General features: G+C 44.5%; 1 protein-coding gene across 3 annotated transcripts; it reads right to left on the minus strand.

Annotated features, from left to right (window-relative positions):
- Positions 1-263: 263 nt before the first annotated feature.
- On the minus strand, positions 264-27,591 carry THSD1 (thrombospondin type 1 domain containing 1). Of its 3 annotated transcripts, none has more exons than XM_039567063.1 (5): positions 27,452-27,591; positions 21,161-21,299; positions 14,936-15,901; positions 6,906-7,064; positions 264-2,619 (listed from the first exon to the last, which is right to left on the minus strand). In XM_039567063.1, exons 2-5 carry the CDS (start codon positions 21,216-21,218, stop codon positions 1,244-1,246), a joined length of 2,559 nt encoding a protein of 852 aa, XP_039422997.1. In that variant the 5' UTR covers positions 21,219-21,299; positions 27,452-27,591; the 3' UTR covers positions 264-1,243. The 3 variants fall into 3 exon arrangements, with proteins under 3 accessions (XP_039422997.1, XP_039422999.1, XP_039423006.1); XM_039567065.1 differs by lacking the exon at positions 27,452-27,591 and adding an exon at positions 27,232-27,325 and having other exon boundaries at positions 1,244-2,619; XM_039567072.1 differs by lacking the exon at positions 27,452-27,591 and adding an exon at positions 27,181-27,197 and having other exon boundaries at positions 1,244-2,619.
- Positions 27,592-27,994: the final 403 nt, after the last annotated feature.

The following is a 27,994-nucleotide window of genomic DNA, read 5'->3' on the forward strand; positions in this document are numbered from 1 at the left end:
CCTCAAGTTGTGCCAGGGGAGATTTAGATTGGATATGAGGGAAATTTTCTTCACTGAAAGAGCGGTCAGGCATTGGAACAGGCATCCCAGGGAAGTGGTGGAATCACTGTCCCTGGAAATGTTCAAAAGGTGTGTGCATGTGGCAGTTAAGGGATATGGTTTAGTGGTGAAAATAGTGGTGTTACATGAATGGCTAGACTTAATGAATTTAGAAGTCTTTCCCAATGTAAATGATTCCATAAGATTCTCTGTGAATCACCAGATGTTGTCAAGTCATTTTAATTTTTGTTCCCAGAACAGGTATTAATCAAATAATCTTGCTGTTTGCTGGTTTTGTTCATAATTTATTTTGAGCGCGCTGTAGTAGTATTATTGTCAATATATTTACATCTAAAAATTTTAATAAAGGAAAGGATGACTATGGAAAGGATGCATAATTCAACAGTTCTCAAACTGCTTTTTACAGGTAACATGCTGTGGTAATATTTCTGGGAGGACTAAAATCTGATCATCTGTTTTCTTTGCCCTCCCTGTAGCATGCCTTTTGTACTAATTTCCTGCAAATATTTGTACGTTGTTTTTTTGGTATAAATATTGACAGTAAGAAAATATCAAAGTCTTGAATGATGAAAATGCCTCCTCAATTTTAAATTCACTCAAGTATTCAGCATCAATTGTTTGCACTTTCATGCAACCAGCTAAAAAACCCTCACCATATGCGTTATTCTAGCAACAATGACAAATCAACGCTGTTCAGTGATGACTATCAGAAAAATGATGAAAACTGCCCACAGCTTGAGCTTTGTGCTTTCTAGATGGGAAATGATTCACTAATCAGGGCAGATGGCTGAGGGTGCTGGACAGTGGATACTTCAGTATCTCACTGTCTACCAGTACAAAGTCCACAAGGTAGGAAATGTCAGTGGCGCTCATCATGTATGATGCACAAAACATGACTGTTTTACACAATAAAATCTACTGGCTATTCCTGTGCCACACCTTAAATAACACGTGCTTTCCCAGGGTACTTTGTGCACCTTGTACACACAGACACAAAAAATAATTATATGAAAGCACTTTTCAGTAATTAGAAAGGAATATGTTCCCACAAGCCAGACCTGGGGCATTATTCCCTCCTGCTGTGTGTAGAGGTAACGTGATTCCTGCTCTTTCTTCCAGAAGCCAACCGATCCTGCAGATCCTCTCCCACGCATGCCACTCCTGCAGGGCTGCAATGACTCACTCAGATCACCAGCTTCTCAATGCTCAGAGTACTTGTTTCATCTTCTTCATTTGAGCCAAAATACCCAGGGAGGTCGATCATCTGCTGCTCTGCCTCCGTTAAGCCAAAAGTAGAATTGTCATAAAAGGCAAACTCGGGGTCCAAGGGGAAGCTCTGGCACTTGTCCCTTCGGTACTGGGCAGGGCTTACACTTGGGCCTCTCTGGGAATTATTTTTGCCATTTGGGCCTGTTTCTTTCCGCCACACGCCTTTGGGGTTAGGCGAAGGGCCCCTCTTACTTCGGCTGGGCTCAGGCTTCTCAGCTGCCTTCTCCTGACCGGCAGGCTGGCGGTCAGTGATCAGGTCCAGCTTCCTCACCGGGGGACCTGCCCTGTGGTGGGGCTTTGTGCCATGGCTCTGTGGTTCACACCCCAGCACAGTGCCATGGGGCTGATCCAGCTTTTCACAAGCTGGATTAGTGTTTCTTGATTTTGGCCGTGTCCTGTCCTCCAGACCCTGGTCCCACGTCCTGGTCCTGGAGTTGTAGAGAGGAGTCTGTCGGGGTGTGAGAGTGGACATGCTTCTCTCTCTGAAAGGCCTGGCCTTTTTAGTTTCATGGAAACTGGCTGTTCTTCTGAACTGCGAGTTTCTGTGACAGCCCCTCTCAGGCAAGTCCACTCTGTTATCCTGGTGCTTGAAATGACCTCTTCTTACCAAGGTTTGGGTAGGGCTCATTGCAGGATTGGCCTGAGAGAATGGAAAATCCAACCTAGGGTGAGAGCCTTCCCCCAGGAACTTAGGCTGACTGGCTGGCTGGTCCAGAAATGGAGATTTGATTCGAAATTTGTTTGCTGCTCCCTCCTCTTGGTTTTCCCCACTCAGGGGAAGCATCGTGGTGGCACCAAGAACCGTGTCCGTGAGGGGATTCTGAGAGACATGGTACACCTTAGTGGTCTCTGTCAGGCCTTTCTTCTTCATCTCTTTCAGCTGTTGCTGTGCCAGGCGGTAGCTGAAAATTGGAGGGATTATTTTTTGGGCACTTGGCTGAAAGTTTTCACTTCCAGAGGCATCATCTTCTTGGGCAAATTGGAGGCTTCGCCTGTAGGTTAGGGGGATGTTAACAGGGGCATCCCCTCCTTCAGCAAAGCTCTCCCGTTGCTTGTTGCCTTGGCAAATGTTCTCCTCATCAGAATTTTTCCGGAAGCCAGGGGAATGGACGGAGTTTCGTCGGACAGCGCTGCTGCATTTCTGAGCTCTGCAGAGCTTCCTCCAGAGGGTGATGAGAACAGTGGCAAAAATGATGAACAAGCATAGGGAGATACCTGTGATGGTAACTATATTATTTGCTTTCTGGTCCTCTCCTGGCTGGACAGAAGGTGGGGTGGGAGGCTGGATAGCTGTAAGAAAGAGCACACACATCTGTCAGAGTTGCACCGGCAGCACCTTTTTGGTATGTGAGGATGGGTACTTTACTACAAAGGAAAATAAGCCATCAACAAAGTACAGGAAGTTGTCTGCCATTAAAATTTTGGAGATGACTTACTACTTGATGACTTCAAACTGGCACAAACATCTACTTGCTTTAAATCAAGGAGGCTCCCACAGACCTTTTTAATGTAATCATTATTTTTTCTCACTCTGAGATTTCCATAAGGTATTCCGAAGTACCTGTAAAATGGGGGAGCTCTATTTGCCCTTCTTCATGAAGTAAATTCAGATTCCCTGGTGAAAAGTGACATAAAGGGGGTAAAAATAATTCAACCCAGGCTAGTACTTCAGGTATCACTTTAAAATTATTTTTAGGAGAGCTTAAGTGGGTGTGAGAATTGAAATGAGTTGGAAGACAGAGGCAGTACCAGGAGAGGCAACGTAACTTTTCTAAGCAGTCCTCTGAGGATGCTTCTACCACTGTCTGGTGCCACAGCCCCAGAGGACAAAACCTTCCCATGCCACAACAAGCTTTCAACTGAAAGTGCCACTGCTCTGATGTCCCTAGCATTCTACTACTGACACCCTTCTGTTGTGGACTGGAAATGGGACTTCAAACAGGGAAGAATACTCTGCAAACCCTTCTTCACTCAGAGGATAATTAGCCACTGGGACATGCGCCGCAGGGAAATCATCACGGCCAGAATTCATGGACTGTCTGGGAGATGCTCTCAGTCATAGAGTTTAGCTTTAGCAGTCCTGGGGGAGCAGGGATTTGGACACAATGATCCTTATGGGCCACTTCCAATTTGAGATATTCTATGATTCTAATCTTTAATGTGAACATCTCAGAGCTGTCCTACTTAAACCTCTCGCTTGCCCATTCCACCACATTACAGATGGCTGAACCAATGACAGATTGGTAATTCTTTTTTTGAATGAGGTCTCAAGCATTTCAGGGGCAATCTTGAGCAGAATACAGTATGGTTGAAAGTGGACTAATTGGTCCCATAGCTAATTTTAGTATCTGTTAGCACTGCCCAACATCTTTTGATCAGACATCAGCTCCATAAGGCCATGAAAATGTTGTTGGAGGACAAGGCTGGTTAGTTGCAGTTGACAAGAGCTGGCCATGAAGTTGTGAGCTCAGACGAAACCATGAAACAACCCTGCCCTAGTCTCTCGTTTTATCCAGAACCCAAAGCCTTCCATCAGAGTGACAGACAGACAGCTGTAAGACTTGGCAGGTGCTCCTGCCTGCACCACAGTGAGTGTCCAGGAATAGGAAATGTGACTACAGAGTAACAAGAACTGGACACCACGTACTTCCCATAATTCAGAAGAACACACACTCAACAGCAAGCTGGTAGTGCAGTTGTTAGGTGGGCAGGATGTACAAATCCACTGATGAACACAGGCCAGAAGGTCTCAGGCTGCTACAAAACAGACGTGCAGGGTGCTGGGTTGGGCAGGAGATCCACTTCCCTGATTCAGGGCTACCTAGCAACGCCAAGTTCTCTAAAAAATCCTGCTAGTGGATTAACTTTGGTCTTTGTGTCACTCTGAGAGCTTGAAACCAGCTTAAAGAACAAGATCACTGCCTGGTGAATCTTATAGGAGGTTCTCTAAAACTTGCATTCAGTCCAACGCCCCTGTGCCAGAACCTGGAACACCGTTCTGGACGCCTGTGCAGGGCGTGAACAAGCTGACCTCAAGGGAGAAGCATTTGCTCTGTTCAGCACCACTGCAGCAAAGCAATTCATTCATTTCTCATCTTTCTCTCAGCCGTGTTCGCTTATGGATATTTTCCAAATTCTCCATTCTCTGTGCTGCATTGTTTGGGGTACACAGCTAACAGCAAGGAACTGCGAGCTTCCAAACAGGACTGAGTCCCTATGGTTCGCTTCTCCCTGCACCTCACTGGCTCCTGCACTGTGTGCCGGCCTTGCTCATTCAGCCATTTGCTCCATCTGCTGGACTAATGACTGCAGAGTTATGCTGGAAACAAAACCTGTCTGCTTCTGAAAGCTGCAGACAGCCGGGGTGGGAAGGGTGAGGGCGACATTCCCAGCTTGAGATCAGCCAGTGAACGAACACCGTAAAGTCACAGTGTCAAATCACTTCTCGAGCAAGCTGAGATTCAGTGGGATGAAATCACGTAGGTGATTCTGTAAAGGAAGCTGCCCCATGTGGGAGCAGGAGGATTAGAAGCCATGTGCAAAACAGAAACGAGGTATTTCCTCCAGATGATCCCACAGCAATGGGTGCAGATGCAGGCTTCCTATGCATCTGTGCTCTCTATGTATTAACCTTCCTTATTAACCCAGAGGTCTCACTGGAATCTGGGGATTGTCCAGACCTGCTGAGTCCAACCAGGCTGCCACAGGTGTGTGCACAGTGTATGCACAGGATGGTTGGAAACCATCATACACCTTTTACAGCTGCACACCTGCACGGGAAGAGTGACCCCTCCAAGAAGCACCAGAGGCCTGTCACCTCCATGCATGTACAGCAAGGTGCACACAAAAATCATGTGTCCAGCACGTGTTCTGCACGAAGGGACCCCCCTCCAGGGAGCTCTCTGCACCAGGACTGCTCTGAGCTCCAGAGGTGGGGAGTGGAACTGGCTGTCAGGGAGACAAACCAAATGACACAGACAAACCTCTCCAGTAGACAAACAGGAGGCACGGGATAGCACAGCTCAACAGTGGCTTTGGGAAAACACTAAGAACCCCACTGCGTTTTGGTGGTGGCATTACTGCCCACAGCAGCCTCAGAGAGTCTGGCACAGAGAAGACAACTAGAGCAGGGCTGGTTTAAGCTGGGGGCCAAAGCATAGGAGTTGTTCCTCTCTGCTTTCACTCACAGCTTTACAAAATAAGCAAACCCACATGGCCAGCATTTTCAAGTCATTAAAAACATTAGACTTGTTAAGACATTCCCAGTGTTTCATGAGCACTGACAACATGCAATACCTGGCTTGATGGAATATAATTGTCAGTATTTTCCCTTTACCCAAACTTTTGTTAAATGCAACCCATTTCCTGCAGTGTTCCACAACACACTTCAGTCCTGCCTATATACTTCTGAGGCCTTCATCCTCAGACACCTTGAAGCTGGTTCAAGTCAACATTTCCATTAAAAACGTAGTCCTCCCCTTTTCTTGCTCGAGCTGCACATTCTCTACCCCTGCTGTCCTTTCCTTTTCAGTGGCACAAGCACTGCAGTAGCCATGTGCTAAACAACTCCCCACATCCCCAAATGTCCATTTTTTAGCTGCCTTCATTCCAGTTCTCCACACTGCACTTCTGCAAGCAGAAAGAAGTGCCTGCAAGCAGCCAAAGCAAGGAATACAGCTTTGTTCACTTTGTAACAGCTTAAAATATGGTTAGCATATAATATGGTTATATTATAGTCTGAGATCCTAGGAGCCTGCACAGTTCCTGGGCATCTTTCCTTCCCCATCCTGCCCCCTGTGGTGCCTGTGGGACACAAAGTCACTGGAGCTTGTAGATCAGCTTTCTGGTCTCTGTGGTCCCTTGGCATCAGCACACTCCTTTTCAGCAGGGAGTTTGCAAGAAGCAAAAGTTATGCACAGACTGAGCACCAGCACTCCACTAAACAGGGCACTTCTCATGCCCCTCAGGGATGGCTGTCAGCACCCAACTATGATGCTGGCACAGCCTCATCCAGCCTCACTGGGGGCCATGTGGCTGCTGCAACCTATCTATCATCTTACAGAAGGCTCAGGTCTCTTGTATCTGCACTCACTTGCCACCTGCAAGCAGTGGCCAGCCTGCCCTGTCACGAGCCAGCAGCAGCAGCAAGCTGGAGCAGGGGGAGACCTGCCCACTCAAAAACCTCACAAAATGGGAACCTCACACCGCATGTCCCAGCTGGAACCAGCACTCTTTCTTAATAGATTTTAACTTTTTAATAGGTTTCCACTGGAGCATTTGGCTTTCACTACTGAACCTGTTCTGCTAGCCCCAAGATCTCTCTTCAGGACTTCTCCATTCCCTGGCCATGCTGAAGATTTTAAACAGCTTCCATTGCACGCATGGCATTCAGAAATATTATGTATGCCCTGGAGCCCTCTCTCCAGTGTCCCACAAATCAAATGCACAGCGGGTTCTGCCCTAATCCATCAACCAGATCAATATGACTGAAAGAGAGATGGGATGTTTGCACTTCACACTTTGCTTTTGCCAGGGCAGTCACACGACCAGGGGAAGAGGACAGCAGAGCTACATACACACACACTCCTCCAGCGAGCACAGGGAAGTCTCCTTGGGCGATCCAGCGCAGCCTGGTTTTGCTGGCGAGGCGGTGAGGCACTCTCGGAAGCGCTCCCGGATGCCGTCCCCACAGGTGACACTGCACGGGCTCCAGGGCTGCCACCAGCTCCACGTTTCTACAAACACACAACCCACAGCAATGAGGAACGTGTCTGCCTCCTTACCTTTAAAGACACAGCCATTTGTCTTCTCCTTATTAAGAAAAACAGCAATAAATAACCAAACAATGCAAACGGCAAGACCAAAAGTGCAAGCAGCGTCCAGGGAGGAGCCAAAGCTTCCATTTGTTGTTTTCCTTTTTTCACCCCAGTGTCAGCCTGCAACACAGTGGTCAGTCAACTGACAGGCAAGTTCTGCCTGGAACAACAGCAAAAGGAAATGAATCCACAGATCTTTGAAGTGAGCTGGTAATTTATATATTAATCCAGTTCCTGCCTGACAAACAGGGCATTTATGGCAGGATAACTTGACTGACTTAAGTACAGTTACTGCTGATTTATATGACTGTGACAGGATGTTAAGCCTACAAGGCCTAATGAAATGGCAACATTGATTTACTCTTTATTTTCTTCTCAGCACACAAGCATGTTATTCAGTCATTCATTTGACAGCTTACAGGTCTCTATTGTTTTATTGCTTATGGTTAGGCAATTAACTCGAGATGAAATTTTGCATGTTCATTTATTTATTTAAAGTGGAGGCAGACTCAGGTTCTAACACTACATTATAATTTTTTAACGTGTAATAAAATCCCTCTTTTTCTTAGACAACATCCTCATCCAGTGATCTCCACATTCAAGCTTTACAGCAGTGAGAACCCAGAGACAGAAAGACGGGACCATTTCTGCCCACATCTGACCGCTGTGACACTGAAGCAGTGACACAACTTTAAATTCCAAACTAATGCATGAGTTCAGGTGCAATCTTAAAGGATAAAACCCCTGGAGACACTCCTATGGGTCAGTTGACTTTGACAGAAAGAAGAACAATAGACTACTTAACTCCATTTCACTGCTCACAGATAAAGAACAACAACAGCTAAATATTTTTTTTTTTTAAGTATATCAGGTTTGTTAAACATTGCTCTTTAAAATAATTTATGGTGTTGCTAGTGCAAACACAAGCCATGATTTTTAATTTTACTACTGCTGCTAGCATGGCCCGAGCCCTTAACCAAGTTATGATGTCAAAGGACTACACAGTGTTGCATGACTGAAAATGGTTTTATGATTTCATGTTTTATTGGTTGCTGTATTATTCCTAGTGTGTTATTATTTTTAAATGTCTCTAACAAGAATAAATACAGCTGTGTTTCAATAAACATGAAATTGTAACTGCTTTGGGCCTTGTCCTACAAATTTTTTGAGCATGTCAGCATTAATGTGAGCAGCTTAAGAGGACCAGTGGGGCTGCCCTCCCAGTGCAGGTCCTCACCTGCACTGCAGGATGACACCTCAGAGTTTGAGCTTACACTTGTGCTGTCAGCCATAGCTGCAGAGAGTGTGTGGGCACACTCTCACACACATTTGTGTGCCTGCATGTCCCAGGACATCTGCCTGGCCTAACGCAGAGGAGAGATGGGCATGGCAAGACACCCTGGTGCTGCTGCGGCTCTAAGCCCACACAACACCAAGTGACCTCCCCAGCTGTTTGTCACTGACTCCACCACAACACTGCAACATCCAAGATCCCAAGCTGTATTTCACTTTGTGCTCTTCTTTCACCTCTCTGCTTTCACCCCTCTGTCTCCAGAGCTGAGCCCAAAGGCAGGCTGAGCTTTCACACTCCTCCTTCAGTTCTCTCTGTTCCCAGTGAAGTGCAAAATGGAGCAAGTGTATGGTGTCAGGGCAAAAGAGAATCAGAGGAGGATGCCAAGAAGCAGGTAACTGAGGAAGTTTATTGGGATAAGGAGTCCCACAAAGGTACAGACCATGGACAGTTTGCAAAATCACACCAGCTAGCAAGCAAAGCTGTTACTGAGGGCAGGAGGAAAAAATGTTCATGATCAATAGTCAGTCAAGGGCTCATCTATGCCTCCTCAAACAAACTTCCCGGTATCATAGTATTTGGGATCTCACAACACTTTTCTTCTTATCACTATCATGAAGGACTCCAGCAGTGTCCCTCACCGCTGGTAGAGGGGTTAGTTGAGGACCTACCTCCTTGTAGACTACTTTGTGTGAGCAGCTTGGTGAGTTCCTGTCATAATTTCCAGTGTGTGAGCTAACTTGTTTTCCTCTCTTCACATTTCCTGCTCGTTTAAACTTCTGTTAATTAGAGTCAGATGCAGAGCCAGATTCAGAAAGGTTCTGGTTGCCTCCAGTGCTAACACTGGTGAGAGTGGAGGGTGCTCAACAGTCTCCACATTGATGCCTGTGGGTTTCAACATACAAGAACATTTAGGATGAGTAATTTTCTAACACTGACGTCAAACCTAAGATGTGCCCATTGCTCCAGGACACTTTTCACTGACTTGGACTTTGGCTAAAGGCATGGAGTTCCTTAGCAAAAACACTTGGCATCCATAGCTTTGGGGCTAAGAAATGTGCCTCAAGCAGCAGGAGAGCAAGAAATGCTCCAGCTCCCATGAAAGATGGGAAATTTAAACTCCTGCTCCTTGCTCTGCAATCCCCTGCAATTACCAGAATATAAAAGAAAATGAAGCACAGTTTATTCTCCCCCAAGGAAACAAAATTATTAACCTCCATTTAAGACAAACAGATTGAAAGTGCCAGGGGAAAAACCAGAAGGTATGCACTGCAAACTAGCTTTAATAAGCGTGAGGTTTTTTCATATACAATTGAGGAATCAATTATCAACGTGAAGACATCTAACTGATAAGTTAGTTTGAAATAGCTGACAGTTGGCAGATCTGCCAACATGAAAGATAAATGCAATTAACTGTGTTAATTATTACTCTGCATAAATTTCTCCCCTCAGATTTCTCCGTTCACAAGATTTTGTGCATGTAGTGCTGTCCATCAGCACAGTCAGCAAGGGACACTCAGAACAGTCCTTCCAGCCTGACACATGTGATAGTCCTGAGCACTTCAATCAGGCCAGTGGTATGGGACAAAATCACTAATTACTAACAGGTTCGTGCAACTATCTATGCTAGCCTAGGGGATTGCAGGATATTTTTGGAAGCTGAGATCAGTTTTTAGGTCCTGAGAATGCATTTACACACATCATATTGGTGTTTAGACAAGACCTTGGAAAACAACCTCTCACCCTTCCGTGGAAATGAAGCCTGGGTGCACTTACTAATTTGGACAATGAAAGGACAAGGAACCCTTTAAAGAAAGAAATCCTAGACTCTGCCTGGGAAAATTAATCTTTTCCCCACAAACAGGCATTGTTAAGAAATGGGGAGGCACAGCCGAAAAATAATTTTTTCCAGAAGCTAAGAGTCTGTAAGTGAGTCTGTAAAATCTGAGTTATTCCTAATGTGTGCAGATGAAGCATTTACTGACACAGGAGAAGTGGATGGGGTACAAACCAGCCCTGGCATACCCAGATCCCCTGCATATGCCTGTTTCTAAACAAACAACCCAGATACAAATTCAGGCAACAGAGCTAATTGGTTCTCAGATTTTCCTACCAACAAGCAGATCTGATTCACACAGTCTTAGTCAGGAAGCAAAAATTTGACAGAAATTGTACACCCCTGCCTGACCTCTAGATGCTCTATTTACTCCTCTCCTCCCTTACTGACCACTTTTCTCTTCAGAAGGTCTTCCCATACCTTCCTCTTTCCCTCTTCAGGCAACACCTGCATTTCTTATGCCCTGCCAACAACCCAATAGCTTTTTTTCACAGCTAGCAAAAGTCAGATGAACAAAATTCATTTGTGCTGTAGGCAAGTGCAAGAGACTTCACTGTAAATCACACCAAAGTTGAAATTGGTCTCCAGCGTGTAACTAAGAACTGGAAAAGAAAGTTAATTAACACCAGAAATATGAAAAAAATATGCCTTTTTCTATGGTTTAGCAATACTGATTAATATTATCAGTCTTGTCCTGAATGTTTCAAGCAGGATACAGGCTAGGACATGGGACATCCTTCTAAGGAGTGCAGAAGTCTCACTGCTGGGGACACTTAAATCCCAGATGAGCAAAGCACAGGATAAAGCATGGAAAAGAATGAGCCTTTGATGCATCTGTTGCTCGGTAAGATGATCTAACAGAGTTTCCTACCTCAAGCATCCCAGTAATCCAGTCAAACACTGGGGAAAAAAATGAGCTGCATGTTCCTGTGTGAAACAGTGAAGAACCCACCAAGATGAATGATGTGACTCACATCTCACTGTTAATTTTTTTCATGGGTTCTCCAGTTAGGGTCCACAGAAAGCTGCATAAGTGCTGTCTCACAATTAATGGATGTATTCCCCACCTTTCATAGATACATTCACAGTCTCGGATAGCACAAGTTTCTTGCGACACTTACTCTGAAGCTGATGGCCTGGGCTGGAAGAGCTGCTGCCTTAGCCCACTCAGGGCCACCGGGAGCTTCCTCCTTCCTACTCCATGCAAAAGTCAGATTCCTGTTCCAAAGGCTGTACTATACTTGGCCAGGATGAGGAATAAAGAGCAGGACTGACAAAGCATCATGGAATATAACTCACGTCTAATATATGGAAAATAGATGTGGCAAAATCATCTTTTATCTCACCGTCTGTGGTTTGGATGAAGATCATTTTAATGATTTAGGAACTCTGATCTTTTACAAAACAATATCTCTGCTTCATAACAATAGAGCATATGCTAAATGAAGTAAGAACTGGCTGAGTGACAGATTGGATATGCAACTGTCAACAGAAAACCATCACTGAGTGAGAATGCATTTGAAGAGATTCCAAAGGGATTAGTGTAAAGCCCAGTGCTTCCCTAGCTGACATGAAAATAAATATAAAACCATTACTGAGAAAATATGTCACCCTGTAATGACATAAGTAGATAGTGCAGTTATATGGAGCAACATAGGGTACTTGCTAAGTTAGGATAATTCAAGCAAAATAGATCCTAAATCAGCAAAGTAAAAAATATAGGAAGAAGGAATGTAAATTGCACCTGCAGGATAGTAGACTATGTACTGAAACAGCTCAAGAGGAGTTTACAGGGCAAAAGTTATAGAAAATTGCATAATACAATCAGTGGAATGAAAGCAGAGGTAGGGGTAAGGAGAATGCTACTGCTCAAGCAGCATCAGTGAGACAGATGTCTGAACACAGCACACAAAGCTGCTACCCTGGCTGTCAAATAAAAATTAGTGTTTAAAATAACAGAAAGGGAGCCAAACAGAATCAGTAAATTAATCAAATCCTGAAGAAAATACCTTCCAATTAAGGACTCAAATCTCTTCAGTTTATTTAAAAGAACAGAGAGAAAATCTGGTAGAGGTGAGATGACCTGGATGTGCAAATGTCTTCGTGAGGCAAAGACAGTGGATAGGAAACAGCTATCAGAGAGCAGCAGAGTAAAATCCAGTCACCAGAGGATGAAGCTAGATTAGCTTTAGTTATGAAACACAAAGTTTCCCTTTTCAAAAGAATAAATAAATCAGAGCATAGTACTGAGAGAAACTACCAGAAAAGTCTGTTTTGTGGTGCCTTCAGCAGAAGACTGGATAACTTTGTGGAGGGTAAGTGGCAGTCAGATGCAAAGTCTAGCTGTGGGGCTCAATACCAGGGTAACTGAATGAAAAATGATAGCCCATGCTGCACAGGAGCCCAGACCAGAGGATTTATCACCTCTCCTTGCCTTAAACTTCAGGAAGTCCAAAGCAGAAATTAGGAGACTTGAGGAGAGGCGCCTGTTGTGCAGCACTTGCATGTTTTACACAAACAGCTATCGGGGTCTGGACGTAAGCAGGGCACCTCACAGTGCCCTGCAGCAGGGTGAGGAGGCTCAGAGGAGCACCTTCTGAAAGAGCCAGAAGGCTGAAGGCCATCACAGGCAGTGCAGGTTTGCTCTGTCTGTCGTGGCTTCAGGCTGATGTGCCCCTCCCAGAACACCCTGCTCCTTTCAAACACTGCCTGCAGGCTTTGAAGTCTCACAGATGCAGGCACAAAGTCAGATGTGCTGCAGTCTAATTAATTTCAGGTTGACATTTTATTTACGGCTATATGGTGTGGTTTTGCTTTCATCAGCTTTGTAGATATGATACTCTCAACTTGGCAGCTATTGACTTAACTCTGCTCTTCAAAAGGCATAGCCTGATTCTTTCGAATGCAGTTGTAAGGATGGTTCTCCTGAAGAACCCAGGGAAACAGAGCAGATTGCAGAGAACCACTGCTTAACATAGATCTCATCAATTAAAAGAGTTAAATATTGGGCACAGAATCATATCTATATCTTATGCTAGTATTTATCTGTCAGGGTAATTATCTAGATCATATCAGTGTAACATACCACCCAGGTATAGATGACAAACTAGAATTCTCTCTTCCTTTTTCCTTGAGAATTATCTCCATTAAGAAAATAATATGCTTTCATTTTTAGATAGACTTTCTTATCCCAAAGGAAGAGAGGGAGTGCCAACAGAGAATGCAGATGGGAAGTTAAGATGAAGAGAACTATGCACTGGGTTTGGCATGTGTTGAAAATAGAGGTCATTTTTAGTACAGAGAGTTAATTAAATAGCTAAAAGTTTTAGAATTTGTGAAATAGCGCAAAGTAAGACCACATGATGCTAGGAACCTCATTAAGGTAGGCTGTATCTGGGACTGTGTGCTCTGGAGCATGTCCTACACTCCTGGTCTCCTCATGATCCCTCTCAGATACCTGCTCATGAAGCACAATGACCATTTTTTGGCTAGACTGCCTGCACTTTCTTTTCAAGGGAACCAAGGTGTGGAGGTGAGGAAAATGATGCATATCTTAAACCTTTCAATCCAAACTCTTTGAAGTGTGCAGTTAGAAAAGACTAGTTCATTACCTACAGACACAAGCCTTCTCCAAATGAGAACATTTACCTTTCAGGGTGTAGGCAATGCAACCTAACCCAACACAGTCCCAATTCCCTCATGCACATATGGCCCATTCCTCTCTGTGGCTGCCTTCCACAAATGAGTGATGAGAAGGATATTTGGCTCACCTGCTTCCTCTGCCATGCAACAGAGATTTGTAGACTGTCAAAGCGCGGACTGCCATTTCTAACGCTACAGCTGCATAATATATACATGGTTTTGGCTTCTGCCAGCTCATGGTCCAAAGGATTATATGGACCACAGACTGTCCCCAGTTGCCAGTTTGTATGATTCTAATCTTTCCTGTAAGAAAAGTTTGGCTATATGAATGTGAACCATGATCTGCCAGATGGCCTCATGGGTCAGAAAATGCACCCTGGTCTGTTCTAAGCAGCCAAAACAAGTCTTGAAAGGCTGCTTAAAAAAACCACCACCTGTCCAAGTGACACAGCTGTGCCTTTCACTGTAGCCAAATCCTGACTCATCTCACCAAAGTTTGTGCATCTAACAGGTAGGGCTCTAAACTTCTACTGCAAATGGGTAGAGAAAAAGACACCTGGGTAAGGATTCAGCCCCTGTATGTTCAACACACATGAACCACCCTTCCAAGATGCCTCTCGACTAAAAAGGTAGACAACTACTTAATGTTGGGCCCCCGGCTTTTAGACATTTAGATGTAGGTATGACTAATCCTACCTTTAGAGTTTCCAGGGGGCCAGATCTACTGCAGTGGCTTCTTACCTCACTGAGAGGGAGAAGTTCCATTTTCAGCCAGACTAGACAGATACATCATTCAGAATGCCCAAAGTGGTTTTGGTTGGTACCTAGTGTTAACTTAGTGCAGCCTTAAGCTACCACAGTGGCACTTATTAACAAATGTCCTTGTGGTATTCCTCTACAAACAGTCTATCTTGTTCCTACCTGCATTTGACATTACAACTATTCTGTCTGGTGCAGCAGACCATGTTGGCTGGGAAGGGTGCTGATTTTGGCTAAAAGAGGAGAAACATCAGTACAAACCCATATTCCTTTGGATCATCATACACTCCTTAACTCTTGCTGGAAAATAGCTTCGGTTTGAGAAACTGAGGAGGTCAAAGCAGTATTTGTTCTTCCCCACATCAAACAAAGTGCAGTTAAATTCTGTCCTGTTGTCTCCTGGGTGAAGGGTGTTTTCATACAGCCAAGTTGTTCTTTGACTCGAATGCTTGAGAGGCTCTTTATAAACAACAATTTTTCCACTGATAGAAGTGCACGGTGGAGAGATTACGAAGACCTGAACCAAAGTTTTGCATGTGGCTTCTGCTGCCACAACCAGTCTGTATCCAAATTTGTGGAGGAGATCTACAGGTCCTATGGAGGCAATGATGGAATGTGTTTCTAACGATTTCAGTAACACAGTGATGTATACTTCTTGACCAACAGGTGGGCAATCAAACTCTACCCACTGGGACCTAGACAGGGGGATTCCTTTGCTAGTTCTAATGCCCATAGTCTCATCAGAGCTTATTCTTCTGAATTCATAAAGGGCGCTGGTGAATATCACATCCAGTGAAATCACAGTCTTGTTCATGGCACACAACTGCCCATTTGTAAAAAGTCCAACCTGAAGGGAGCTCCCAAGCACCTCTGAACTCCTGTTCAAATCGATGTGAAATACAGGCCATTCCACACGGAGGGTGGACACGCTCCTTCTGCTCCACTGGGCAGCACTGCTGTTGTCACTGGGAGAGACCATTCTGAACAAGAAGTCACCAGCACTCCTGAAATGGTAACACTCAAACACCACCGTCCCCTGGGACTGATTTGCTGGAAGCTGTTTTCTTGCAATTATCTCACTGGTGCTGGCATCCAGTAAAAGGATGGACACATGCTCTGTTGTCACATTACCACCACTGTAGTACTGATATTCCACAGACACTGTGTCATTGCTGAAGGCTACATGATCTGGGTGCTCCAACAGGAGATACTCCACTTCGCCAAGAACTGAAAGGAAAAGTTTCACAACAGTATTAAGAAACAGACAAGTGATTGTTCCTATGGAAGAAAACAAATATTTTAAAACTGGATATTAGAAGTGGTTCTCAATCTTTTTCAAGTGAATCAGTTCACAAAAAAAGAACGGGTCCTAGCAATAGCAGTTAGAGCTCAACAGCTCTGTTCTGTGCAGGGATGTGATATGGAGCAGCTCAAAATCTGCCACAGTAACATGTTCAGGAAGGTAAAAACCAGAATTTTAAAGCAAATCACAAACCACCCAAAAGATTAACAGAAAACTTAATTTATCAGAATAGATTCTCAAACTTTTCAACTTCTTTCACTTACAGATTTTTAAACTCCACAGAGGCCAGCTGTTTTTCAGCTTCAGCTGTAATTTAGCAAAAAAAGGACAGTGGTTTCTTACACAGACAGATGAAAAATGTCCCCCAAGTTAAACAGAACAGGAAGTCTGCATGATGCTTTTTGAAGCCTCTTCTCTTGCTCTGTCTTATGAATCTTTCATTTTGCTCATTTGCATCACAGACACTTGAGTGAAAGAGCTGAAAATAACCGTGAGGGTGACTGCAGCACTTTTCTTGTCTCAGATGTGGTGCAACATGTCTAAATGACATCATTTCATTATAAATGGCGCAGTCTTTTCAAATTCACTTCTTGCATGACCATGTTTGTGCAAGTTGCCAAATTATCCTGAGACATGCTATAACTAGTGATGATATCTAAAGCAATAAATTGGGAAAATCACATTTTCATTCTTAGCTCAGCTACCTTCTCTGTGTTGCTTGAACCTTAAGGATTTCAGACACAGGAAGGTTATCTGAAAAACGGGAACTACATACATCTATTCCAGGTACAGAATGTGCTGTGAGACATCTTTATTTAATTGTCTGGGGAAAGTCTTCTGAATCTTGGATGGAAGGTGCCACGGAAGTGTAAAACTTCAGTTAAAGCAATCCTTTCATAAGTAGTATCAACTAACAATACTTTGACTTGTTAAATCTGTTACACATGTCTTAAGATTACCTCAAAGAAAGCTTTGCTGGAAAAACACTGCAACTGCCAAAGCAAGCACTCAGCAGTCAGGAGTAGCAGGACTCATCTCACATAGTATTAGACGCCTACTACTCTAACTCAAATTGAAGCTTAGTCACCTTGGATTCACTTTCCTCTCAGCAGGGAAAATTTTCAGGAAGAAATTAATCTGACTGGCTATAGACATTTACATCTGGGTGGGGTGCAGTGTGCACTAGAAAAAAAAGAGCCTATTACTTGCCACCAGCTATAACATGTCCTTAAAATAACCAGCTCCAACCACATACATGAAGTCTGAATAAAGGTGGCATGCACAGCCTTACACACATAAATCATGCATATACTCTACATGTATGTACTATAACTCAAGCCTTTCATTTGCATTTCCACAAGGCGCTGCTGCATTTGGCAGATGGACGGTGCTCATTACCAGAGGGTTCTTTTGTTCTCATTCTTCTATGGGTGGTCCTATGTATTATTGACTGCACACCATCCAAAACCCGTCCAGATAACACAGAATTATTCATTTCCCCCATGGACTCTTCTATTGTGCTCTTATTGTAGTGTATTAGTGCATTAGAAATATTAATGAGTTTATCCTTCTAAAATCCCTGAAAAATGAGAGGATGTTACTATTCTTGTTTAGTGTGTTAGGAACCAAGGTGCAGGTGTGAAGGTAAAAACTGTCAAGTATCAACTAATTGTGGCACCCTGTGAAAGCCAGGACTGGATTTTAAATACAATGGTCCTTCAGACATCCAAAGCAGGATCCTGGTCATTGCAGCTGTGGTGAGCACACGTAACTGCCGCAAACCTGATCTCAACTTGGACACCCAGAGAGTAAGAAACAGACCTTAAACACCTGTGAAAGATATGTCTCTGAACTGCCCATCAACACATTCTCCTTGCTCTTCATGTTTTGGTTCTGTCACGTGTTCCTGCCCATATTTTACAGCCCCATTTCTACCACCATCTACTTTCAGTATCTCTTGGGTACTAGCCTAACTCCATTACTATTACCACAAACTCCTGCCCCCATCTCTTTACCTTCTAGCTCTTTTATCTTCTGCTGTTCCTTGGGCCTGCAATTAAGTCCAGCATTTTCCCACCTTCCTTGCTCAGTGCTAGCATGACATCAGGGAGCACAGGACAATCAACTCTTCTGTCCAATAATGTGGGGGAATTCTTGCCCTGGGCTGGAGCATGCACAGTGTTGTATGGGGCTGGCAAGAGAGGCCAGCGGGAGTTGGGGCACACTTGACCCTTCAGAGAATCTCATCACTAATTCATCTGCAAGGATTTAGATCTGGACCAGACCTAGGCAACTCTTTATAAGGACAGCAGAAAGCATGTCCCAGGCCACTGTGAGCACTCTAACAAAGATGAAGTTACCACAGCTGTGTTAAGAGTTTCCCAGTGAAATGGTTGTGAGTTGCCGGGGTTTTGTTTCTTTGATAGTGGGCAAAACGATGCATTTCTCTACATGGGAATTGGCTAGATTCAACATAGCTGAAACATTAAAGGAAAAGGAAATCAGACCAGGGCAAAAACCCAGCATGAAAAATTTCAATTTTAAGGTTTAAACTTGCAACAAAAACACTCAAGCGATAGTAATGAAAAGCATTTATGTTTGTACCTACTGCTTTATTGTCTGTACTCTCTTTCACTACTGTCTTGATCCTCTTGCACTGTTTTTTATTTGGAATGGCTGAGACAAGGAGTAACACCACTCTGTATGTGGGAGGAAGGACAGGAGAGAAGGCAGGGGACTGCTGTGTAGTTTCCATCAACCCTAAGTGCAGATCACTTAGGAAGTGAGGAAAGTGAGCATTACTGGAGGATGCTGTTACAGCACTGCACAGCTCTGGCTAGTGCACCCCAGTTCACAGCATCCTTTCCCCCAGTTTGGTAAATAAGAACTTTGCACTTTTGAACAGCCCACATAGCAGTTTTTCACAATGCCCTGAAAGACACCAGTCAGAAGGAGCCAGCTTCCACTGCAAGCTCCTTCAGCTGCCCTCCAGCCTCCTACATGCCCATGACTCTGCCACGTGGTCCCAATTGTTTGGACAGCCAGTCAGGGGGCATCCTTCAATGCATCTGTATTATTTTCATTGTCATTACAATGGCCTCCCATTGAAAGAAGTCTGGCTGTGGTACCAACAACCTGCCAGAGGAGTCTTTGTAAGAGTCCCCACTTAAAAAGATCAAAAGAAAAGTCCTTGTTTTCACTGAAGAGCAAGAATTACTTGAGGGTGATATTCAGATGGTTATTTATTTTTAAGTGTTTTTAAGCCAATTGGGGTTGCGCTGTTGGCTTGTCAGCCATCGGTAACACAGAGCTAAGTAGAACAAAAACATCAGTAAAACTGATAACAAATGAGAATACTGTTTAGTTGGACGTTAGGGCTTTTTTTAGAACTTCAGTAATTTTCCAGAGCATACTGGATCACTTAAAAAATAGTCTTGGCCTGAAACAGAGAACTATATGAGTGAAATAGTTATCGAACATCTACGTACATGGTAATATTCAAAGATGCGCATATGCAGAACTGTTTGGAAGCAATTTTCTCGATTATGGACTGCCCTTTAACTGGAAATAAGGCAAAAGTTGATGCACCTAAAGTTTGCAGCAGAGGTTTACCTCATTAACTGCACCTTGTAATTACTTGCTGTACCACGCTCTATAAAGTTCATGAATAATAGCTTTTACCTCTGAGTCAAACAGCTGTGAATGTCTACAGGACTGGCTCACCAAGAACCAGTGGATATTGCAATCCTTCATCTCACTTCTTGGTTCCCATGAATTTAATACTTACCTTCATTGTATTACCCACTCAGTGCAGTGTTTCTATCTGGGCTGATTAACTGTCTTATTAAAAGAAAAAAGGGCACTAAAAGCCATAGACAAGAGTCTTTACTTCTACTGGAACCAAGTTCATCTAAAAGACAGCAATTTTAGGTTCTCTACGTCTTTTAGTGATCCCTTGTTGTGGAGCACACACAGAGGAATGAGTGGCATACTTACTATTCAGTCATTACTTATAATCAGATTTTTCTCACTTATATAAGGACAGCAAACTGCATATGTTTTTGTCCATTTCTCTCTTTTCTATGACATCTTCAGCTGCTTGGTGCATGAACTACATTCTACAGCCCATTCCATATGTGGGGATTAACCACCCCTTTTCCCACGTTTTCCACATTGTACTCACTTCTGCAGTGCACAGCTTAACCCTTCAGCATGGTTTGACAACGTACTGCAGCCATCAGAACAAGGCCTGCTTTTAAACTAGGAATGTAATTTTCTAAAATATATGTACTATGTTTAGGAATTAAGAGTCCCATCTTCAGAATTTCTAATTCACTCTGCAATAAGAAATTAATTTGCAAATCTACTTCCTACTTGGTACATTCTTGGAAAGGAGAAGACACCATGCATATGATGTTCCTCAGCTTGTAGATATCTTGCAGTTTTCTGACTTGAAGTTAGGATGTCTAACTTCCCTCCTTGGCAGCTGATGGTGAGAAGGAGGAGCTTTCTCATTCTACATATCACAGTTGCAGATGGGTAAGAGCTGCTTTCAATATGTAGTGATTTGTGCATGGACTACTCAAACAAGACTGATTGTCTCTGACTACCTGCCTAACAGTCAGAGGAAAGAACACTTCTGTTGTGCTCAAATGTTCTCCAGGTGTCAGCTTAGATCCATCATATGGGGGCTCACTCAGCCATAGGAGGTCGGCTGTAGATGCTTGCATCTCAGCCAACCATCCAGGTTCCTTTCCTAGTAATGGAGAGAAACAGGTAGTTTCGTGGCATAGTTCCACCCATCCTGCTATGGATACCTACAATAGGCCCATCTTCCATGATGTTCATTAAATATTACTAAATATAAGTCTTACAGGAGAGCAGAGTTCTAGTTACTACTACACAGCCAGTCCCTTGATGCCCATGGACATTTGTTCATTTATCTTGTTTATTTCTCTGAGCAAATTTACAGCAGGAAAGGGTCCTGCCACTCTGATCTAAAGGGGCAGTTTATGCAAGTTGCATTTTCCACCTAACTATTGCATAAGATCTAGACTAAATTCTGTGCCTATCAGTGGTAGCTTCTGTAGCATTCATTTCCACAGATCATCTGGAAACATCACCATCCAAAAGCACCTTGTGAATGCACATCACTCTTTTCCCTTGACAGCTCTAATACTCACCGTAGTCACAGAGCACTACTAACAATAGATTTGAAAAATCTTTCAACATCTGTTTCATTCTGACCAGTGAGATCCTGGGTCCTTTTACTCCTCATGTCCTTTTTCAGCTCCAAAGTGCCAGCACGTTTTCCAAGAACACCTAAAAGTTAAAAAATTACAGCTGTGTCAACTTTGCTTCATAAAATACAAGAAGAAAGGCATCCCATTAATAAGTTAAAAAAAAAAAATATTAATCAACTAAAAAGTAACATTTCTTTCCCACTTACTTAACAATTACTAACACTGTATCAATGCATCTGGATAAGCACAACTGCAATTCACTGTACAATAATTTTCTGTCCTGAAATGCAACTCCTGAGCCAGAATAACAAAGACAGGTAACAACAATTTTATCTCTGCACTGCAGGAACTGCTGCTGTGCGTGTCTTATATTATGACCAAGGCTCACAATAGCAAAATAATGAGCATTTCATACAAAATATAACTCTGAGCTCAGCACATACTGATACTGGAGATTTATTGCTGCTACACAATTCATATAGTTTGTCAGCTTCTTTCAAGTATGAAAGCAGCTCAGTAGCAAATTACTTTTTTGGTAATTGAACTCCTCTGTTATTCAGGTCTAGTAATATACTTAAGTGATCTGATCAGATTTATAAAAGATCTATAACTGTCTTTTATGTCATTCAGACTGATCATATGGAGAAGGTGCTAACTTCCATTTTTTCCTCCATAATTTTTAAAGTTTACATTCACTACAGCCTTGTCTAAGCCAATAGAAACAGACTTCTTTTGGCAAGTTTCCCAGTTTTATGTCCATGTGGTTTAAACTAGTCTTTATGAGTCTCGTAACAATTAGATAAAATAGGTTGGAAGCACAATGATGGCAGCAAAGCCAAAGAGCTTCCTTCAGAAACATAAGTAGGAGGGAATCTAATAAGAGAAATTCTACTCAGATGCCATTTCAAAGTATAAGAATTGCTCTTCCATGTTTCACAGGAGCACCTGTAGGTCAGTGTCACTGTGCTCACCATCACACAAACATGCAAGAAAGGTCTTGATCCCTGAAGTTTACAACCTAATTTTATGACAGAAATCTGGCTCTGGAGCAGGCAGACGTTAGGAACGAGTAAAACTGTGGAGGATAATGGTAAAACATAGGAACCAAGTATGGCAAAGATCATGCATGTCTTTAGGAACCACAAAGGACGTATTTCAACAATTACACTGCTCAGCTTGTTGAAGTAAGAGGCAGCAGACTTGTTACTTGAAAGCTTTTTGAACTGCTCTCTGTGCCAAGTGGCTGGAGAGAATAATTTCTAAGAAAAGACTAGCAGCACAGCCTTGCTCAGTAAAAGCCCATTACAATAATAGCTGCACATATCTGAAAGGAATAATCATCATCTGGCCCAGGAACTTGACAGGGCTCCAGAAAACATTAGATAGGGACAGTGATACCGCCACCACCCTCAATTTCACTTGATACGCTGTAAATTACAGGAAGACAAACCTAATGCCTCAGGAGATGGGCGGCTGCAAAGGGAGGGCGGTGGGGAGCCAGCCTGCCTCCAGAGAGAGCCGCTCCCTAACTCCCCCGGCTGCCGGCAGCAAGCGCAGCATCACAGCAGGAACATCATTCCTTGCCTGTATCGTTATTGATCACTAGTCAGTTAATCGAAACAAAGAATCAAAGCAGTCCAAAGGAGGAAAAGCAGGTTTTGTTTTAAGAACAATAATTGTGATAGATGTCTTGGCCTCTAGCGTTAACTGCTCAGAGAAAACAGATGATACGTGGCATTGCTGTAAACTGCCCTGAAATAAAGTGGGGGAAAATTGCTTTGTGGGCCACTATCGTGATTGGGCTGGATGACTTTAATGGGTTCTTTCCATTCCTAGCTTTCTTAGCCGCAGATTCTTCAAATGGCTTTTACAAATACTTCTTTCAGAAAGTCACACACTGATAGATGAAATTCAAATAATCCTAATCTCAGTCTAATGAGCGACACACTGCAGAGAGGAAATAAAGATACACAAGGGAGAATAAACCTCAGGAAAAAAGAAAAAAGCCTGTGTAGGAGAGCACTCCTGAGGTAGTTGTCTTACATCTTAATTTGCACATCAGCCCAACCGAGGAAAAAGCAGCATGGTTTAAGAGACAGGACGCCAGCGGGAGGCACAGGGACCAGACCTGACTTCTGTTCCTATTCCTGCCACTGCCAGACATAATGTCAGCAAACTGCAGCATTAATCTGCTCCCCTCCTTTCCACCCCATCTTTCACACTCTGTATTTACAGTAAAGACTTTTCAGGACAGAGACTCTTTCTAACCAAGCCCGTGAATGGAGCCCAGCACCAGAGCCCTCGGGTGTTTTGGTAACACCAATCATTCATCACACCAAAACCTCCTTCCCTCTCACCTTCCTTCTGTGTTATCTTGGCTCGCTTGGGAAAAGATTCCGGCGTGCAGTGCGGGTAACACCCAGGCTAGAACTGGAGTATTTGAAACTGTACCAAAACTAACTTCCAGTTAGTAAGATCAGGTACCTCTGGAAGCCTAGCCCGGGGCTACTTCACCCTCTGCATGCCTCTGCAGCAACTGGATTGCAGCAGGAGCCCTCCCATCTCACACACATACAGCTACTTCAGGCTATCAGCTGCAGTACAGCCCTACCTTTGAACAAAGCCCCAATTAAAGCGCTCCATGAAGCCTCCCTGAGCTTTTGCACCTTTGCTAGCTGAATTCCCAACAGCACCTCTAAATGCAAGAATTGACAGCCCATTTCTGGTGTAGTATTGCCCCCATACCCCCCTTTTCTGCACAGGTTTGTTCCTCTCCCCTCCTTCACTCTTCCTTCCTTTTGCCTCATCTCAGTTTTGGACAGGCCTTACACTGTCCTCTAAGCTCAGTTCAGAATTTTCCCCTCTACTCTCTCTGTCTTCTCTAAGCGAATTTCTTTCCAGATTTCTTCTCACTTTTAGGTCGTCTTCCAAACTCTCCATATATTTGCCCCTTGCTCAGTTATTTCTCCACTTTTCACACTCATATAAAATTTTGCTTTTTGAAGCAGACAGTACATTTAAATGGTTTCTATTCTATTCAGATCTTCTACCTCAAGTTCATTAACTTAATGAGATGAAAAATGATGGAACGGAGATGGCTATCAGACTTCAAATAATTGGCTTTTTTAATTTATTGCTCTCGTGGACAAGCATGAACTGAGGCTCTATTGTGTGAAATGTAGCAGAAGCACAGAAACATAAAAAGATGCTTTCTTCTTCCAAGAGACAGTGTAATGGGCTGATTGGAAGTGGAATACTTCCTCTCCAAAGGGATGGAATGACAAATGAGGAGAGCATAAGCCATAAAGGGCTTTGGAAGTGAAGACCAAGAAGCTTGTGTGCAACGCAAATGACACGGGAAAACTTCGAGTCCCTGCTGTGCAGCAGATTTCCTGTGCAATCTTGGTCACATCTCTTAGTTTTCCTGTGGCATAGCTCTCCTCTGGAGATAGTACCTCACTATCTGGTATGGGGGCTACAAGAATAAATCCTCACCAGCTGTGAGGTTTGCAGGTACCACAGTGTCATGAACCACATAAGAGCCAAACATGAAATCTGAAATTGTACTTACAATATTTTTTGCAAATAAGTAACAGAATAGGCTATAATACTACGAGAATCACATATATTAATCTATTCAAAAAAGGTCCCTATTTCCCTACATCATTAAAACCATGAAGTATATTGGGATCATTTTGGTTTTACAAAAAAAACCCTAAAATAAACCAAAGTAACTAAACCAACAAAAACCTCCAAGCCAACTGGATTTATAACTCCTAGTACATTTTGCAGCAGTATCCAAGGCTGCAGTGCAGACATGACATTTCATACACCAGCCACCTCTTCTGAGAGCTGTCACCTGCTGATTTAGCAGCTACCACCTTCACCAACTGCAACAGCACAGCATTCAGTGCCTACTCCCCCTTCATAAGGGGGATGAGAGGCAAATCAGCCTTGTAGTTAAGAAAGGGCCATCAGGAATTAACCAGACACTCCATGACCAAGCACTGAGTTTAATGAGAACACAAACCCATAGCACTCAAAACCTCTGTGCTCTGGAGCCTCATTCACGCAAAGGGAAGTGCCACTGAGGGATCCTGTATTTCGCCTACCCACAAGTACCCTCAGTCCTCCTCTTTGCAAATCCCCACCAAGAGCGGAGCCCTCCCCTGCCCTAGCTCCATCCTCCTTCAGTAACAGGCCTGTTCTTGCCCATCTCTCCTCTGAGCACAACCCTCCTGTCTCCTCATGCCCCCAAACCCACAGCTCCAGGTGAAGGTGGACCCAGCCATGGCACAGAACCCCCCGTGACTTAGGGCACACGTGAGAGCAAGGTGAGAGAGAAGGGCTTGGGGAAGGAGTAAGTGTGTGTGGGGCTGGTATGGTGTCAGGTTGAGGAGTGATCCTCTTGGAACCAACCTGCCCCTGCCCCAAGCACTGCCTCAGGCAGCAGCACCTACCCCAAGCACTCTGATGGACACAGCAACCAGCCAGGGTCTGGATATTTATCGGAATTTAAAGCAAAATGCTGATAGAATCAGAGAGAGAGAAAAAAAATCCCTTATACCTGTTCACTAGTAAACATTTTCCAGTTGTATTTGCAACCCAAAATCTGCACAATTCTGGCTATGAGTGAGAAGCTGATGGCAAAATAGGCTACAGACAGAAAAGCCTGAAAAATCCCTAAATCCTCCCTACATTTCACAAGCAGCACTAACAGCAAAAAGAAATGTGTATCTGCAACATTTCTTCAAATTTAAGGTATTTTATCTGTATGTTGGAAAAGAGATTAATTATTTTCAACCATCATACATTAGGCAGCTATTGCAGTGTTACCACCTGCTGGGAATTTCAGAACTTCCCATATAATCTTTGACATTAAAGAGAGAACACCTCAGGTATGCATCACATTTTATCAAAATCTAATCAATGCTGACCAGCCAGAGTGGTCAGGGCCAAAAATATGTCACTTCTTGGAAGATAACTGAGTTTAGCCAGGAAAGTGTCTGTGTGATGTCTGCCACAGCAGGGGGCTGGAGCTGACATTCTCAAAGGCATATTTCATTCTTATTTACACATCCAACAATTTTACATTGTTATCAGATAATGACTTTATTAAAACTATGCATCTAAATTCACTAGGCTGAAACTGACAGCACCAGATCCTCCGTGTGCAAGAAAAAAACAATAATCAGCTGGTAAAGCCTGTTTTCATTAATATTTGGGGTCAGATCTCAAAAAATCCTGGGATTTCTCAGCTCCTTTTGATATTAACATAGCAATTCAAGAGCAAGCTGGCCAGCAACATCTGTCCTTTGAAACCAAAGGGCTTACAGAAGACTGAATATACAGATGATATTTACTTTGGAAAACGTACAGTGAAAATAAATTTATTAAGCATAGAGAGATTTGGGAAGGTGTTCGAGCAATAATAAATAAAGAATGCAAAGAATTAAATACATTAGATGAGACTTTATGGCATAAGGGAAGGAATGCAGTCATCTATTCTTTCCTTCCCCCTTCAGAGTTTTTTTAAAAAACATATATATGCTATCCACTGTTCCTGGAATTCCCCTTTTGGTGGAGTTTATAATGAAGATCACAATACGGAGAACATATATGGCACAGCTGATACAATCAGAAGTTTGTTAGAGAAGCAGGTCTGAAATACCATGAAGTATTAGTACTAAAAAGAGAATTGGGAGGCTTTCTCCTACGCTTTACCCTGGGTTTGCCGTGTACTCACACGGTTTCGTCTGGTCCAGCGACTGATATAAAGTAGAAATCACCAAACATACTAAAAAACCACTAAAATTATTCCTAGTTATCACGGACTCGGATGACGAACCCGGGCAGTCGCTCCCCGTGCCGATGCTCCCGGCACTTCGGGAGCGCTGGAGCACCGGCGCTCCGGGCGGGACGGCCCCCGTCTCCGAGGCAGAAGCGACCACAGGGAATACCTGGGCAGGGGCAAACCCGAGACCTGCCGTCACACGGGTGTTTCAAATCACCTCCGTCACGGCGATCACGGCGCGGTCCCGCGGCACCGCTCGCTCCGACCGACGGCTCTCCCCGCCCGTGCCCGCCGGCTCCGCGCCGACAGCCGCCACCCGGCCGGCTCCGAGCCCGGGGCTGCCCGGGCTCCTCACCGCCCCACTCCTCGGCATCCAGCGACCCGCCCGCGCCCCGGGACCCCCGGGCTGGGCTCCCCTCCGCCCGGCCCGCGCTCACCTCCACGCCGCGGGCGCAGCAGCCGGCGGGTCGGGGACAGAGCGCGGTCCTTCCCGTGGAGGAGACGGCCGCCGGCGCTGCCCGGGGCTGCGGGCGGGCGCTCACTGCCCGGCGGCGGCGGCGGCAGGAGGGTTAAATGGCGGCTGCGGGCGGCTGTCAGCGGGCGCGGGGCGGCGGCGGGCGCCGAGCGAGGGCAGCCCGCGCCCCTGGCGGCGAGGCGCTCCCGGCCCGGCCCAGCCCGGCCCAGCCCTGCCCCGCCGAGGCCGCGCCGCCCTCACACGCCCGCCCGCCGGGCTGCGGCGGCCCTGCGGGAGAGGAGAGCCGGGAGAGACGCGCCCGAGCTGTGCGCCCCTGGGCTGGGCCGGCGGCCGGTCTCGGTGAGGGCCCTCGGGCAGCCCCGCAGCTCCCCTCCCGGTGCGTGCGGTTTGTATGGCAGCCGTATGAGCAGCGGCTGTGGTCACTTGGTGTGTTCAGCCTGGAGAAGAGGAGGCTGAGGGGAGACCTCGTTGCAGTCTACAGCTTACGATGGGAAGCGGAGGGGCA

Source organism: Corvus cornix, chromosome 1 (genome assembly GCF_000738735.6).
Source record: "Corvus cornix cornix isolate S_Up_H32 chromosome 1, ASM73873v5, whole genome shotgun sequence".
Lineage (NCBI taxonomy): Eukaryota > Metazoa > Chordata > Aves > Passeriformes > Corvidae > Corvus > Corvus cornix.

Coding starts and splice junctions, on each gene's coding strand:
- THSD1 (XM_039567063.1), bottom strand. CDS start 21,218: ATGAAACAGATGTTGAAAGATTTTTCAAATCTATTGTTAGTAGTGCTC. Junction 7,065..14,935: donor GATGATCCAAAGGAATATGG/GTTTGTACTGAT, acceptor GTGTGTTTGTAG/AAACGTGGAGCTGGTGGCAG. Junction 2,620..6,905: donor CTCGCTGGAGGAGTGTGTGT/GTATGTAGCTCT, acceptor TCTTTCTTACAG/CTATCCAGCCTCCCACCCCA.